The sequence below is a fragment of the Myodes glareolus genome, chromosome 23 (assembly GCF_982192425.1).
Source record: "Myodes glareolus chromosome 23, mMyoGla1.1, whole genome shotgun sequence".
Taxonomy (NCBI): domain Eukaryota; kingdom Metazoa; phylum Chordata; class Mammalia; order Rodentia; family Cricetidae; genus Myodes; species Myodes glareolus.
This window is the reverse complement of record NC_142048.1, coordinates 18,371,346-18,387,263: the sequence shown is the minus strand read 5'-3', so window position 1 is coordinate 18,387,263 and position 15,918 is coordinate 18,371,346. Positions and strand designations below refer to the sequence as shown.

General features: G+C 37.7%; 1 protein-coding gene across 3 annotated transcripts in view; it reads left to right on the top strand.

Moving 5' to 3' along the window:
* Positions 1-15,918, top strand: part of Fbxo8 (F-box protein 8) — a 43,831-nt gene that overhangs the window by 5,613 nt on the left and 22,300 nt on the right. For all 3 annotated transcript variants that reach the window (XM_048455758.3, XM_048455759.3, XM_085680317.2), the window contains exon 2: positions 13,477-13,813. In XM_048455758.3, the coding sequence (XP_048311715.1) occupies positions 13,485-13,813 (329 nt within the window). In that variant the 5' untranslated portion in view covers positions 13,477-13,484. The remainder of the gene's footprint in view (positions 1-13,476; positions 13,814-15,918) is intronic.

Sequence of the window (15,918 nt, the reverse complement as noted above, 5' to 3'; positions counted from 1 at the left end):
TCTATTCTAAACAACTTTGGTGGTCTGTTTTTCTGGATGTCCAGACATAAATTATAGCCTGCCAATCTGATTGTGAATGCTTTGCAGAAAGAATTTTCTCACAGACTCACCCACATTGTTATGCCATTAATATCACTTCATGCCACCTGAAGATTTTAAAACCTAAAATAGCCAGGCATCAAGTTGTTACAGTCTGTTGGAGAAAAGCATTTTTTAAGATATGTGAATTTCTTTTCTTTAAAATTTAATCAAATTTGTATTTTAAACATAACTGTCTGAAATTTGTTAGCACCTTATCTGAGATAGGATGTTTATTTACTAATTTCGTTTCCACTATCTAGATTTAAAAAAATAATGGAAAAAAGCTAACATCTTACAGTGAATATTTAAATAAAACTATTCATGTTTTGTCAGTCGTCACTAAGATATGACTTAAGATAGCTCAGAAAGAACTTTATGGAATTGAATCAGCTGCAGGAAAATAAATAATTAAAATGTGATTCTGAGAGGCTCTTCTGTTCCTATTGCCATTGTGTAGATATTAACTGAAAGATGGATCACTCTTCATTACTGGGTATGCTGGTTAGTTTTTATGTCAGCTGGACGTAAGCTAGAACTATCTGAAAGGAGGGAACTTCAACAAAGAAAATTTCACCACAAAATCAAGCTATCAGGCATTTTCTTAATTAGTGATCAATGTGAGAGAGCCCAACCCACTGTGGATGGAGTTGTTACTGAGTCGATGGTCCTAGGTTCTAGGAGAAAGTAGGATGAGCAAATCATGATAAACAAGCCTATAAGTAACACCCCTCCATGGCTTCTACATCAATTCCTGCCTCCAGCTTCCTGCCTTGTATGAGTTCCTGTCCTGACTTCCTTCAATGCTGGACAAGGATGTGGAGGTAAAAGCCAAATAAACCCTTTCCTTCCCAAGTTGCTTTTGGTCATGGTGTTTCATCAAATCAGTAGTAACACTAACTAGGGCACCTTTCTAGGATGGGGTGGGGGCTTGGACTTCCCACAAGGCAGGGCACCCTGACTTCTCTTAGGACTGGAGAGTGAAGGGGAAGGGGGAGTGGGTGGGAAATGGGAGGATGGGAGGAGGTGGAAATTTTAAATAAATTAATTAATTAAAAAAAGAAATACAGCCATCTACTGGAAGTAAATTGTATAGAAAATTTTATTGTAAATTAATATCATTGTTGCTAATAGCACTGTCATTTTTTAGTCCTTAAAATTCCTTTGTAAAATATTTCTAAAAATGAAAACTGTGCTTTTTATTTTGTTTTATTTTCTGACATTCATTTATGTGTTTGGCATCTTGCCTGCATGTATGTCTATGCACTGTGCGTATGCAGTGCCCGCAGAGGCCAGAAAAGGGCATCAGTTTCCCTGAGTCTCACACGGTTGTTGGCTGCTTTGTGGGTGCTGGGATATGATCTGAGTGCCCTGGATGGGCTGTCTGTGCACTTAAGTGCAGAGCCATTGTCCAGTCCTGGCTGCTTTTCATCTATAGGAAAAATACATCCAAAAGTCTTATCTGACCAATAGGGTTAGCCTTCAGGTTTTCACATTCATCATTTTTGAAAAATGAAACTGGTGGTTTTGTAGTGCATTTTCATTTAAGAAATATTTCTGATAAGAGCAGATACTACAATTGATCTTAGCCAAAAGGGGAAATAGACAGGATCACCTGACAAAATGGGGAACATGGGGGTGGGGTGGAGAAGGAAGGGCAGAAGGGGAAAAAGAGGGAAGAAGGAGGAGAAGCAGAGGGGGAAAGAGAACTTGAGGGAACGGGATAGACAACATGGAGGAAGCACAGAGGTGAGAGCACAGAAAGAGATACTTTGATTGAAGGGACCATTATGGGGCCAACAAAAAACCTGACACGAGAGGAATTCCCAGGAATCTGCAAGGATGACCCAAGCTAAGACCCTAAGCAATAGAGGAGAGGGTACCCTAACTGGCCTTGCCCTATAGTCAGATTGATGAATGTCTTAAATATTACATCCAACAACTGTTGGAAACAGAGGCAGAGATCTGCAGCAGAGCACTGGGCTGAGCTCCGGAAGTCCAGTTAAAGAGTGGGAGGAGTGAAAATATGAGCAAAGAGATCAAGACCATGATGGGTTCACCTACTGAAACAGCTTACCTGAGCTCACCAACTCCATCCTGACAGGGAAGGAACAGGCATAGGACCAAACTAGACCCTCTGAATGTGGGTAATAGTTGTATGCTGGGGCAGACTGAGGGACCACTGACATGGGATTTATCTCTACTGCATGTACTGGCTTTTGGGGATCCTATTCTCTTTGAATGTATACCTTGTTCAGACAAGATATAGTAGGGAGGGCCACTGGTAATGGCACCAGGATTTATTCTTACTGAATGTACTGACTTTTTGGGAACCTATTCTCTTTGGAGGAATAGCTTTCTCCGCCTAGATATAGTAGGGAGGGCCTTGGACCTTCCCCAAAGCAATGTGCCTTACCCTCTCTGAGGAGTGAGATGGGGGGGGGGGGGAGGGTTGGGAGGAAGGTGGAAGGGGTGGGGTGGGAACTGAGATTGGTATGTAAAATGAAAAAAGATAATTTGTTTTCTTTTTTTTAAAAAAGAAAATAACAAAAAAGAGAAAAAGAAATAATGGGAGGCTGGTTGAAAAGAAAGTTGGGGAGGATATGAGAGGAGCTGGAGGGAGGGGAAAATATTATCAAAATGTGTCCTATGAAAAAATGAATAAAAAAGAGATAATGAAATTCACATTAACTAAAAAATATATTTCTGTATGAATTGTCTTGGTTTATATCATGGCAGATTTTTAGTTTCTCCCACACTGTGGCATGGAGGCTTAGAAGACAACAAACTATGAAATAATTAGAGCTATAAACTTCTCCTTCACAGTACTAGTGCCAAAAACACTTTGTTCATTTCTCTGAAGCAGGCATTATATACTCCACAGTTTCCAGTTTCAACACAATAAAACCCAAGATTTTAGTACTTAATGTCTAGATTTTTTAAATTGGGTTTTCTATTAAATATTTGGTTTGTGTAATTGAACTGTTACTTCTAATATTTATCTTACTATTTTAGTAGAAACAAGTATATATAAAATTAGGTGATTTAAATTAAATTTATTCTGGTTTTAAGAAGTTATTGAGTAAAACCATGTCCACATGTATTAGAACTATTTGAAACAGTCCCTGATCATATTAGTTTATGTACAGCAATATCAATTTCACCATTTTGCCTTTTAAATGTCCATTGTCTTTTTGCTTTATTTTTCCTCCTGTTGATTTAATGCTTCAGGCATGCTAGGCAAGTACCCTGTGAACTCCATCCACAGCCCTATGTTGTCCTGTTTTAATCATTAAGAGGCACACAAATAGTACTGTTTCCATTTATATCTTAATCTAACTAGTAATGCATTCTGTTTAAACAGTTAAGGCATCGTTTTAGGATCTATGTCCTTAAGGATTTATTATCTTTGTGCCTTATTTCAGTTTAGATATAGTGAGTTAACTGATGTCAGAGGTGGTTCGTAAGGTTTTTAACAATTAGTTGAATGTGCTAAAATCTAAGATAATTACTATTTGACAAATCACACCAGTCTTCTTGCACACTTGGACACTTTTCAAAGTTTTCATTAAAGTTTTTCTCTAAGTCTCTCTCAATGTCCCTGTCTATAGTACTGGGGATTGAACCCTAGGGCCTTGCGTATACTAGGTAGGCATTCTGCAAGTGAGCTACATACTCAGTTTGAAGCTTTTGAATCAAGTTTTAAAATCAACTTTATATATGGTTGATGCTGGATTTATCCATGTAGTCTCTTGTGTGGTGTCAGCTAATTTTAGTACATAGAGGAAAGGCCATCCTCATTTTACATATTGGAAATGTGAACACATTTTGTGCATTCCCATGTCATTTTTAAGCAGGTAGTTATCACAGAATTATAAGTAATATATATATAATATACATATATTAGACATAAATATATTCACATATATGTATGTGTTTTATGAAGTTTCTATTTCTGTTAATAAGCTTTATGATAAAAAGAATTAAAATAAATAAAAATTATATGATCCATGCACTCCAAACTTACTATTTTCGTAGATTTATATCTAAATAAACTTATAATAATATAGAAATATAATTTAGGAGTTCTATTGCATACCTGTAATCCCAGTACCTGTGGGAGGATGTGGCAGAAGGGTCCGAAGTCTGAAGCCAACCTGGACTAAACAGCAAGATTCTGTCCTGAAAAGAGTCTGAAAATATTGATCTCAGTGTGATCACAAATACTTGTCATACAGAAGGCTGAGACTCAACGATTATGTCAACTTTGGGCTGTGCAGTGAGATACTGATTCAAAAAATACTGCTTTCAACAATTGATACACTAATATCACTTTATAATTCAGATTATTTGTGATATGAGTGTGTTAGTACTACATAGAAATTTTCTGTTAAATGACAAATATATCTTCACGGTACTTCCAAAAGGACACTAGTGACTAACAGAGTCTTCATATCGATTCTTGGCGTTCTTTATAGAAAACATACCAGTAGCAATAGAAAATTTCCTGTAACTCCTGTGCCAGATCGGATGCCCGCTTCAGCCCTTTTTGGTCACCCATGAATATGCAGCAGGCCTGTGCATATACACACACGAGTAATGAAAACAATAAAATTATTTTTAAAGATGTTTGTAGGGGCTGGAGAGATGGTTCAGCAGTTAAGAGCACTGGCTGTTCTTTCAGAGGATCCAAGGTTCAATTTCCAGCACCCACTTGACAGCTCACAACTCTATAACTCCAGTTCCATGGGATCTGACACCCTCACACCAATGCACATAAAATAAAATATAAATTATATTTTAAAAAGAGGTTTGTAGAGCCTGTCAAAAAATCTTTGTTGCACTGAATTATTATAAAATAGTTTCCCTATTGGCCACTTAGTTTTTAGGTGTGGTATATCAGCCTAAGCAGTTAGCTTGATCTTGTATTTTCTAATTATATTTTCTTAGCAAAACTTGATGGAATTGCTCTAAATCTCATAAAGTCTAAATACAGTTTAGAAGTAGAATTATGATTACTTAGGTAATTAAATCTAAAACAATCAGATAGATGTACACTGTGGTGGAAGTACAAAATAGAAATTGTTATTTTAAAAGGATGGGAGGGATGACAACTTTCCGTTCTGACACAGTCACCAAATCTTATGTGCTGTCAGGCCCATGGAATAAGAATTATCAACCCTTATTTTACCAGTGAAAAAAATGAGAATCAAAGATTATAAACTAACCAGAATCTCTGTCGAAGATTGATTAAGCTCACTTCCAAAGCCTGTAAGCGTTCCCCAGGACAGCCTAAAGAGCTGCAGCTGGCAGCAGCAGGTCAGAGAGGAGTCCTGGTGATGAGTCAGCATTTCAGCTTCAACAGCTATGCTTGTACTGTTTGCTGATTTGTATACATTATTAGTTAATGTTTATGTAAGTATCACATCACTGTTCCAGGTGTAATACTACTGACAAAAGGATGAGAACAAGAACAAACCAGGAATTAAATCTCCATATCCAAAAAAGATTTAAGGGGTATTTCCCCCTATTTTGTTTAAAGGTTTTTCTATGCTCTTAAAAATAATTATTCTTGTGGTCAAAGACAGCAATTAAAGAACACTTTCTCCCCTTCTAAAGGACCAGATTTCAGGTCCCAACACCCGTGTCTGGACATGGGTTCTGATGTTCTCATTCGACCTCCTGGACAACTATACACACATTACACACACACACACACACACACACACACACACACACATTAATTAATTCTTCTCAAAATATCAAAAATAATACTGATTTACTGTTTCATTTTTCTTATTAGAATCCCTTTGTTACTTCTCTATCGAATTCCATTCAAGATTCATTATAATATATACCTTAATATTTATACCTTGAATTATGTTTTCTCTGAAGGTTATGAGATGACATTTATCTACGTTATTCTTTGTCTTTATTAGTGATTATATTGCTGAAAATAGCATTCTCTTCCTTTTTATTTATATTTTCATTGGTCACTTATGTAGATTTGTAGGATTTTTTGAATGTTAATAGAATATAATTATTGTTCTTACTTAATATCCAAATTGTCCAAAGCTTGTTCAAGAGTAATGACACATCGTCGAGTTAATTCCAAGCTTCCCTTTTCAAAGTTTTATAATTGCTTTTGTTTTAATTTGTCTTTAGCTAACTCTGTCCGTGTTTAAGAAATGTTGCCTTAAGAATTCTTGATAGGCCAAGCATGTTAGCACATGCCTTTAACTCCAGCACTCAGGAGGCAGAGGCAGATGGATCCCTGGGTTCCAGGCCAGTGTGATCTACCCATTGAATTCTAGCACTGCCAGAGCTACACAGAGAGACCAAATCTCAAAAACAAAACAAAACAATATTTATTTCAAGTTTTTAAGGAAATATCAAGTGGCCTGGAAATGTGAAATCTGAGAGAAAAATGAACCTTTTTCACTAACTCCATATTCCAGAAATGCTGTAGGCAACTCCCAGAACATGCAACATGTAGAGGGGAAATATCTGTTAAAATAAGAGTTGTAATTGCTAACTTTAGGCTGGGGACTTGCTCAGTTACATAAGCATGAAGACTGGAGTTTGGACCCTTAGCAGTCATGAGCAAAGCCTGGGTGGGGGCTGGTCCCTGAAGCTCCTTAACCAATCAGTATTGCCCCAAGTCCATGAGCTTCTGTTTCTGTATTAATAACCAAAGATGGAGAGCAGTGTAGGACTTCAGGCCTCCCTGTGCAATGCACACATACTTTATAACCAAACACACACATACACCTAGAAAACTGCTAGCTTTGCTGAAGAGTCACTGGTTAAAAATTTGTTTAGACTATTGTGTATGTGTTTTAATGTAGTACTTTAATGACTGAACATTAGATTGTTGAGGAAATAAAATGTTGACTTAAGATGTATGGACCCCAATATGACTGATGGTCTTTACTTTAGGGTGGTTTTTTGGTAACCATTTATTCATAAAAGGACATAATTTTTAATTCTGTGTATGTATTGTATGTCTCTGGGATTTTGTGGCTGTGTGTTCAGGCACTCACAAGGCCAGAATACCAGATCCCACCAATCTGGAGTTACAGGCATGTGTGGGCTGCCCAGTTGGCTGCTGACTTAACTCAGGTCCTTTGCAAGACCTGTATGTGCTCTTCACTGCTGAATTATGTCTCCAGACCCAAAAGAAGAATCTTTTTTATCCTTATTGTGCAAGAAGCAGTGACCCAGAGACGTTAACCCCTTGTTTTCATTCCATATCTCCCCCTGAGTTGTTCCCTTCTTTTTCCTGTGGTTTTCAAGTACTCCACCTTTTGTGACTTCTTTAGGACATCTAAGTTTCTGATTCCCTCTCTGCAATATTCTAAACTAATCTTCTTCCATTTTAAATAATTCTTTACATTTTTTTCATACATCTATCCAGTGTTTTTTGTCATAACCATCCACTATGACTTCCCTTCAGCTCCCCGTAGTTCCTGTCACCCCCATACATGCAACTTCATGTTCTCCTTAATATTAAAAAGGGAAGAAAAAAAAAAACCTCTTGAATCTAGTTAGTGCTGCCCATATGCACATGAGTGTGGGGCCACCCTCTGGGGCTTGAGCCACTACCAGTGATCATGTCTCCAAAGGAGCGTGACTCTTTCTCTGTTGTAAATCTTTTTTTACTTTGTGTTATTTATATATGTGTGCATTTGTATGAGTGTGTCAGTGTGTGTGGGTGTTATTTATATATGTGCGCATTTGTATGAGTGTGTCAGTGTGTGTGGGTGTACCTTTGCCACTACACATATATGGAGACAAGCGGACAGTTTATGGAGTCCTTTCTCTTCTACTCTGTGGGTCCTGGGGAAGCAGCATGGTCGTTAGTCTTTACAACAGCAAATACCTGCTGGCTAAGCCATTTCATGTGCCATTTATTTTTTAATGGAGCGTTAGGTAATTAAGCTTATGAATTATAAGAAAATAGTTTTCAAAAGTTTTTTTTGTTTTCAAATCCATCTTAAATCTTGTTTGTATTAATGTCAGCAGAGCTACTGTGCTGTAACAGCATAGAAACTTAGAAACAGAAAATTGAAATGTAAGAAATATTAATAAACAAATCAAAATAAAAAATCTTATGATTAAATTAATAAAAACAGCTATTGTTCAGTCCCTGTAACATGTTCCCAGTGACTGTTTAAGGTAACTTAGCATCTATGAAGGTAAGACTTCAGAATTTACTGTCCACTATGATATACGTGCATGTGTTTCAAATTGAGTATGAATTATTTTGTTTTTAAAACAAAAGTATATACAATATCTCTGAGACGCACATGCCATTACTTGATAGTGTAAGGAGTAAGTAAGTACTTGATAGGTCAGGGGTTGTGTTTGCATAATTTAGGAAAACAAATTCTTTCATCATGTTCATTTACTCATTTGATCATTGCAGAAACTTAACCTTTCGTTTTTCCACAGGAAGGTGGTTCTATCTTCACTATTCCAGTGTTTATAACAACTTTATAGAAATCACTACCTTGCATAATGAGAATAACTTCTATTTACATGTAAATTAGTATACTCTTACAAGAATATTTTAAAGATAGAATTATCTATTTTACTTAGTAAAGATAAATAACCAACACTAATATCATCACAAAAGTTAATATTTATAGCAAAATTCATTTTTTGAAAATAAAAATGTGTTTTTCAATTAGAATTTTTGGCGTATTAGGTGATCTCAGTGTTCATCTGAATTTTTTGACCAAGTAACGGTCACAAGTGACAAGAGTTATATATCTGTTTTAGCATTGTGTTGCAGTGTTAAAACTATTTATGCTGAGTAATATTTCGTCGTATGGATGTGCCATTGTGTGTGTACTCCCTAGTGAAGTACATCTTTTTTTAAAAATTTGGGTAATTATGAATAAAGCTATTACAGACATTCAAGAACAGGGTTTTTGTTTGGACAGATGCTTCCAACCTGTTTAAGTAAATAACAAATATGAGTCTTGATTATAGATTCAAAGTATATTTAATTTTGCAAAAAACTACCGAACTATCTTCCAAATGTGCCCACTTTCTCATTTCCTCACAAGCATTGGTGCCTATGAAGGAGAATGTGGTGCTCATGCAGGGCAGAGACCGGACTACAGGCTGTTGTGAATGGGTACTGGAATCCACATTCAGGGCCTGTGCAAAAGCTGTCAATGAATGCTCTTAGCATCTGAACTATTGCCTCCCCCAACCCTCTCTCATCCTTCTTATTTTAATTGTTTGGTTTATTTGTTTAATTGCTATATGTTTTTCCCCACTCCCTTTCCACCCTCTTCTCTCCTCTTCCACCCTCCCTCCTACTCAGGCTTCCAATTTACTCAGGAGATCTTGTCTTTTTCCCCCTTCCTAGGCAGATCCATGTATATCTCTACTAAGGTCTTCTTTGTTACCTAGGTTCTCTGGGGTTGTGGCCTGTAGCCTGGTTGTCCTTTGCTTTATGTCTATCATCTACTTATGAGTGAATACATATTATATTTGTCTTTCTGGGTCTGGGTTACCTCACTCAGGATGGTTTTTTCTAGTTCCATCCATTTGCCTTCAAATTTCAAGTTATCACTGTTTTTGTTTGTTTGTTTGTTTGTTTTTAACTGCTGAGTAGTACTCCATTGTGTAAATGTACCACATTTTCCTTATCCATTCTTCAGTTGAGGGGCATCTACGTTGTTTCCAGGTTCTGGCTATTATGAATAATGCTGATATGAACATAGGGGAACAAATGTCCTTGTGATGTGAGTGTGCATCCTTTGGGTATATGCCCAAGAGTGATATTTCTGGATCTTGAGGTAGATTGATTCCTAACTTTCTGAGAAACCACCATACTGATTTCCAAAGTAGCTGTATAAGATTTCACTCCCACCAGCAATGGAGTATTGTTCCCCTGATCCACATCGTCTCCAGCATAAGCTGTCATCAGAGTTTTTTCTTGGCCATTTTCACAGGTGTAAGATAGAGTTTTTTTGATTTGCATTTCCCTGATGGCTAAGGATATTGAGCATCTCCTTAAGTATCTTTCAACTGTTTGATAATCCTCTGTTTAGAGTTCTCTGTTTAGATCTGTACCCTATTTTTATTGCATTATTTGGTCTTTTGATGTCTAGTTTCTTTAGTTCTTTGTATAACTTTGAGATCAGTTCTCTGTCAGATGTGGGGTTGGTGAAGATCTTTTCCCATTCTGTAGGCTGCCGTTTTGTCTTGTTGATCGTGTTCTTTGCTTTACAGAAGCTTCTCAGTTTCAAGAGATTCCATTTATTTATTGTTGCTCTCAGTGTCTGTGCTACTGGGGTTATATTTAGCAAGTGGTCTCCTGTGCCCATGCATTCAAGGCTACCTCCCACTTTCTCTTCTATGGGGTTCAGTGTGGTTAGTTTTATGTTGAGGTCTTTGATCCATTTGGACTTGGATTTTGTGCATAGGGCTAGATAAGGATCTATTTGCATTTTTCAACATATTGACATCCAGTTATGCCAGCACCATTTGTTAAAGATGCTTTCTTTTTTTTAACCCTATAGTTGTAGCTGCTTTGTCAATAATCAGGTATTCATAGGTGTGCGGGTTTATCTCATAGTCTTCGATTTGATTCCTTTGGTCCACTGTGGGAGTCTGCATTTCCCAGTGGATATCCACGCCCGACCCAGGCTGCGCGCTTCCTGAACTCAGGCCCACGAGAAGGGACAATTTCCTGAGGGTTGAAAAAGAGACACAGACACAAAGAAACCCTGCTCATCTACAAGAGTAAATGGCAACTTTATTAAATTCAAGTCAGATATTTATACCAGTGGGCAACCAGGATCAAAAAGGCAAGGCCTCCTCCCAACCAGAAGCAGGAGGAGAAGATTAAAGCTTCCCGGCCCCTCCGGCAGGGTCAGCCAGGGGAGGCAGGCATGGGCCCACTGCTAAGACCTGAATACAAGCGGAATTACCATAACAAAGAGAACCAGGTTCTTGCTAAGTTATCCCCTCAAGCCAGAGCTGGAGCAGAGACTCCAGGAAGCCGGAGGTCACACGGCCCTGCGAATCGCCAGGAGAGAAGGGAAGAAACTTTGTTAGCTACAGTCCACCTGTCTGTTTTTGTACCAATACCAAGTTGCTTTTATGATATTACTATAGCTCTATAGTAGAGTTTGAAGTCAGAGATGGTGATGCCTCTGAAAGTTCCTTTATTGTACAGCATTATTTTGACTATCCTGAGCTTTTGTTTTTCCGTATGAAGTGGAGATTGTAGTTTGTCTTAATATTTTGATTTTGTGTGTCTGAGTGTTTCTCTGAATGTGTGTGTGTGCACTCTATGTGTAGTGCCTGCAGAGGCTAGAAGAGGGCGTTGGCGATCTTCTGGGACTGGAGTAACAGATTGTTATGAACTCACGTGTGGCTGCTGGGTATTGAACCTCAGTTCTCTAGGAGAACATTCAGTGCTATTAACCACTTTTCAGTCCCATGAATTTGATTTTTAAAACTTGAGGCTAGCTAACCTGATAAATGTTAGGAATACCTCTCACCAACAAGCCTCTCCATCAGCGCAAATAGTCCCAATCCAATCATACCAAATCAGACAAATTAAAAGATATCTAGGCTTAATTGGATGTCTGTGCTCTCTGGTGGCCTTGGGAAAAAACGAGGTTGTGGGGGGACAGCAAGCTGACATGACCACCGGGGAGGAAGAGGGAAGACCATGTGTTTATTTTCTGGGGGGCAGTTTAAATAGGCTGTGGGAGTGGTCTTAACCTTTCTGGGGCGGGGAGTCAAGATTTGGAGGGCTTCCTTGACCCTCCCTGGGGAGGTGGAGTTTGGACTGAGGCAACTCTCAGGGGAGGGGGCTTCCAAAGATGGATGCCAGGGGCTAAGATGAGGCCTCCAACTTAATAACATTATTTAGTTTTGTGTTTTAGGACAGGAAAGGTTTATTCTTTATGTACAAAAAACAAAATTTCGCACATTTGAAAATCATTAGTATATTCCTTCTCTTTGTGACCTACACACACACAGAAAGGGTGGTATGTGTGTGTGTATGTGTGTGTGTGTATATATGTGTATATATATATATAAATATACACACACACATATGTATGCATCCTTTATAGTGGACTCCCAAGGAGATCAAGGTAAGGAATAAGAATTAAACTTGCCCTGAACTATTTTGTTCCATAAGTAACCTCATATAGTAGCTTTATTCCAATAATAACCAAATACTTAGTAAATATTCATGGGACTTCTTTTAAGTAAGAAAATAATACTCTCAGTATTTTTGAAACTCTTCTAGAAATTGAAGTTGTTTCTAGGACTTTCCATTTTCCTAACCAGTGGTTTGTTTTGTGTGTCTAATGGGTTGTTTCGTATTTTTGTGTTCCATCTAAGGTTCAGATCATACCATGAAAGTTATTTTACTGACTTATGTGAAAATTTGTATCTTTTTTCTACAATTTTTGAATGAGTAATGAGACAAAAAAAAATTTTTTTTTGAGACGGATTTGCAAAAGTAATTATTTGTATTCGGTGCTCTTTCTGATTTAGTTTTACATAGTAAGCTTATTTGCTCAGGAAAAACTGCTTGTTTTGAAAGCAGTGTCAAATAAGTTTAGGCCAGTCATTTTCTAAATACCTGTATATGGTGAGTTCAGGTGACATGTTGGAGGAGACTGGAACACACCTTGCACCTTTTTCCAGGTGCCTTGGACAAATCCACAGGGCTGTTTGGAGAAGAACTGAAAGTTATTCTTAATTACAGCTTCATTTGTAGGCACCAGTGAAACCAAGTAGTTGGTTATTGCTGAGAAATTTATCCCTGAGTTCTAGGTGTCTAATTTATAAGGTTTTTGGATTAGACTTCAGGGCCTATGTTACAGTTTATTGCAGTCTCCAGCCTAAGTTTAGACTGGCAGGAATTAAATGGAAAGCCTGCATCACAGCTGGTGTGCATCTGGGAGTCTAGTTAAAAGGGACTAGCTTAGCTGAGCCTGAGTTGTGATAAAAAGCAGTGTCTGGAGGCCGTTTAACTGAAGTCCTGTGCTCTGCTCAGAGCCGGGTTTAATGCTGGCCCACAAATTCACATAAATATAATTTGTAAGTGTCTTCAGGACATCAGCAACTTAACTCCTACCACATGAGAAAATGATTATGTCACCTGTGGATCTGAAAAATCTTTAGCAAGCAAGCTGAGAGAGGCAATGAGCAGAGAAGGTAGTTAAACTTCTCTTCCAAATGCTTCACCCCAACACCCCAACTCTTTTTTATAATACCCTACAGCTTTCACTGGGCTTTAGTGAGAAATTATAATTCTGGTAAACAAGCGTGCTGTCAGATTTGGTAGACCCGTAGGAAAGATGGTTTGCCTTTGCATGTCACCCTCATTACCTTTTGGCCTTCTCGCAGGCTTGCAGATGGGTCAAGGACTCTGGAGAGTGGCCAGAAACCAGCATCTCCAACAGGAAGCCTACAGTGAGCCAGGCTACCTCAGCAGAGAGCAGAGCAGGAGAGGGACTTCAGGCAACATCTCTCAGTCCGGCCACCGGAAACAAGCCCAGGGAGGCATCGACATTTACCATCTTCTGAAAGCAAGGAGATCCAAAGAGCAGGAAGGCTTCATTAACCTGGAGATGCTGCCTCCGGAGCTGAGCTTCACCATCCTGTCCTACCTAAATGCAACTGACCTCTGCTTAGCCTCCTGTGTTTGGCAAGACCTTGCTAATGATGAACTTCTCTGGCAAGGGTAAGTTCAACCCACCAGCATTTAAGTCAGATCCCTGTTTTGTTCAATGTTCTTTACTAGCATGTATGTATTGTGAAATAATTTCTTTTAATATGAGCTTATTTATTTTACTAAATCCTAGAGCAATTAGTAATAGTTATCTTCTTAGTTAGTACCGATATTGAGAAAGACAGTAGAGAAGACAATGGACAATGACTGCACAGAAAGGAGGAAGTTACATCAAAACGTGTCCGTTTAGTACACAGCAGCCACTTGAGAAGCACGCCCATGCCGCGTAAGAAGTTATAATTCAATGTGTGTAGTCTTTATACCTTGGTAAAGTTTGTATTTCCCAGAGGAGTACCATCTGAAGAACAGGTATACTTAAACATCAGTAAAAACAGTGTTTTCCTTAATTTCAAAGTGAGCATGTGCATTTTCGTGTTTCTGTTTAACAGCATTTGCTGTCATCAACATTTAAATGGTGACAACTTCACCTATATTTTTTTCTAAAACTTATTTTTATCACGGAGGCAGGTAAACATTAGAAACCATGACAGACAGTTGCTTACATGGACATTTTAATAACTGTTGCACAAGTTTCAATTTAAACGACAAATCCACAAGCTTTTGTAGGATGGAATCTATATTTTTTAATATTATTTGTTCCTAAATAGTCTCCCACTCTAATGAAAGCTCATAGGAACATGGTTTCTTCTTTTAAGTCTTGAAAATGCTACCATTCGGAAGAATCACTGGATTTCAGGTTTCCTAGTAATCTTCCCAGAGTTTAAGTCTCATTGTTTTAAAGTAACTTTTATAATGATTAAGAACTTATCAATAATGATAGCATACCTAGACTGGAAAGTTAATTGAGAGACTTGAAAAATTAATTGAAATTGCCAGATTCCAGGGGATGTGTATTTCCAGTAGCAGTATTTCTGACTTAAACTTCCTAAGGTCTCAGAATTGTAGTATAAAAGTGTTTAAAAATTATATAAAATAATTTGTTTTAAATTTGCTGAGTTGTCATACTGTGTTAGCACAAATTCTTATAGCATTGTTTAAAATAAGTGAATCTTTAATGCTTTAATCATTATAAAAGGGGATTAGAATAATACTTTAAACCTGACTTATTCTTTGTATCTTTTTTCCTACATCTTAGCATTTTTCACAAACTTAATATGTGGGCTTTTATTTTAAATTTCTTTTACTTTATTGTTCATTTTGTTTGTAGCCCAAACTGGCCTCAACTCCTCATGCTCCTGCCTTGGCCTCCCATTGCTAGGATTATAAGTGTGCACTACCACACCCAACTGAGTCTCTATTTGCATATAAAAGAATATTCAATTCTAAATTTAGTGGAATTAGTTCTGAATCTAATTTTAATCAGAGTTGTAAAGACATCTAAAATATAATCAGATATAGTTTCAGTATTTTCTTTGTCTTGATAGTAATAGACTTAGACTTTGTGCTCCGATTTATTTCCAGGACGCTGAGGCAATGCATTAAATGCTTTAGCTTTCAGATACTAACTAGTGACTCCTTATAGATTGGAGATCACAGTTCTAATCGAGAGAAAATGGAGCATTATAAAATACAGTTCTTATTCAAGGTGGAATAGAAATTTTAACAGCTGCATGTCTCCGTGGTAGTGCAGAATCATGGATTTGAAACAGTTATCTTATGCATGGTCATCATCACAGTACTTGATGTGCACAGCTGTAGAATTATGCTTTGTTTAATTTGTTGTTAATATATTCTTTTCTGAAAAAGCAAGTGATGTCTCCTTGTCCAACATTAGTATTGCGTCACAGTTGGCATGGGTTATTTAATAGATCCTGACTAACTTCTTAGCATTTTGAGCTCTGGGTAAGACTAAATGTTGCCACATGCATGTTAGCTGGATTTCTTAGGGGAATGTTCTTGTTTCTGTTTCTTGTATTGTGTATCAACTGCTACAGAATATTTGTTTATACTGTATGAAGAGGTATCTCTGCCTAAGGCACCTTCTGATTGGTTCACTAAAGAGGTGAATGGCCAGTAGCTAGGCAGGAAAGAATAGACGAGATTTCCAGGGAGAGAGAGAAACTCTGGGAAGAAGAGAGGCTGGGAGATGCCACCCA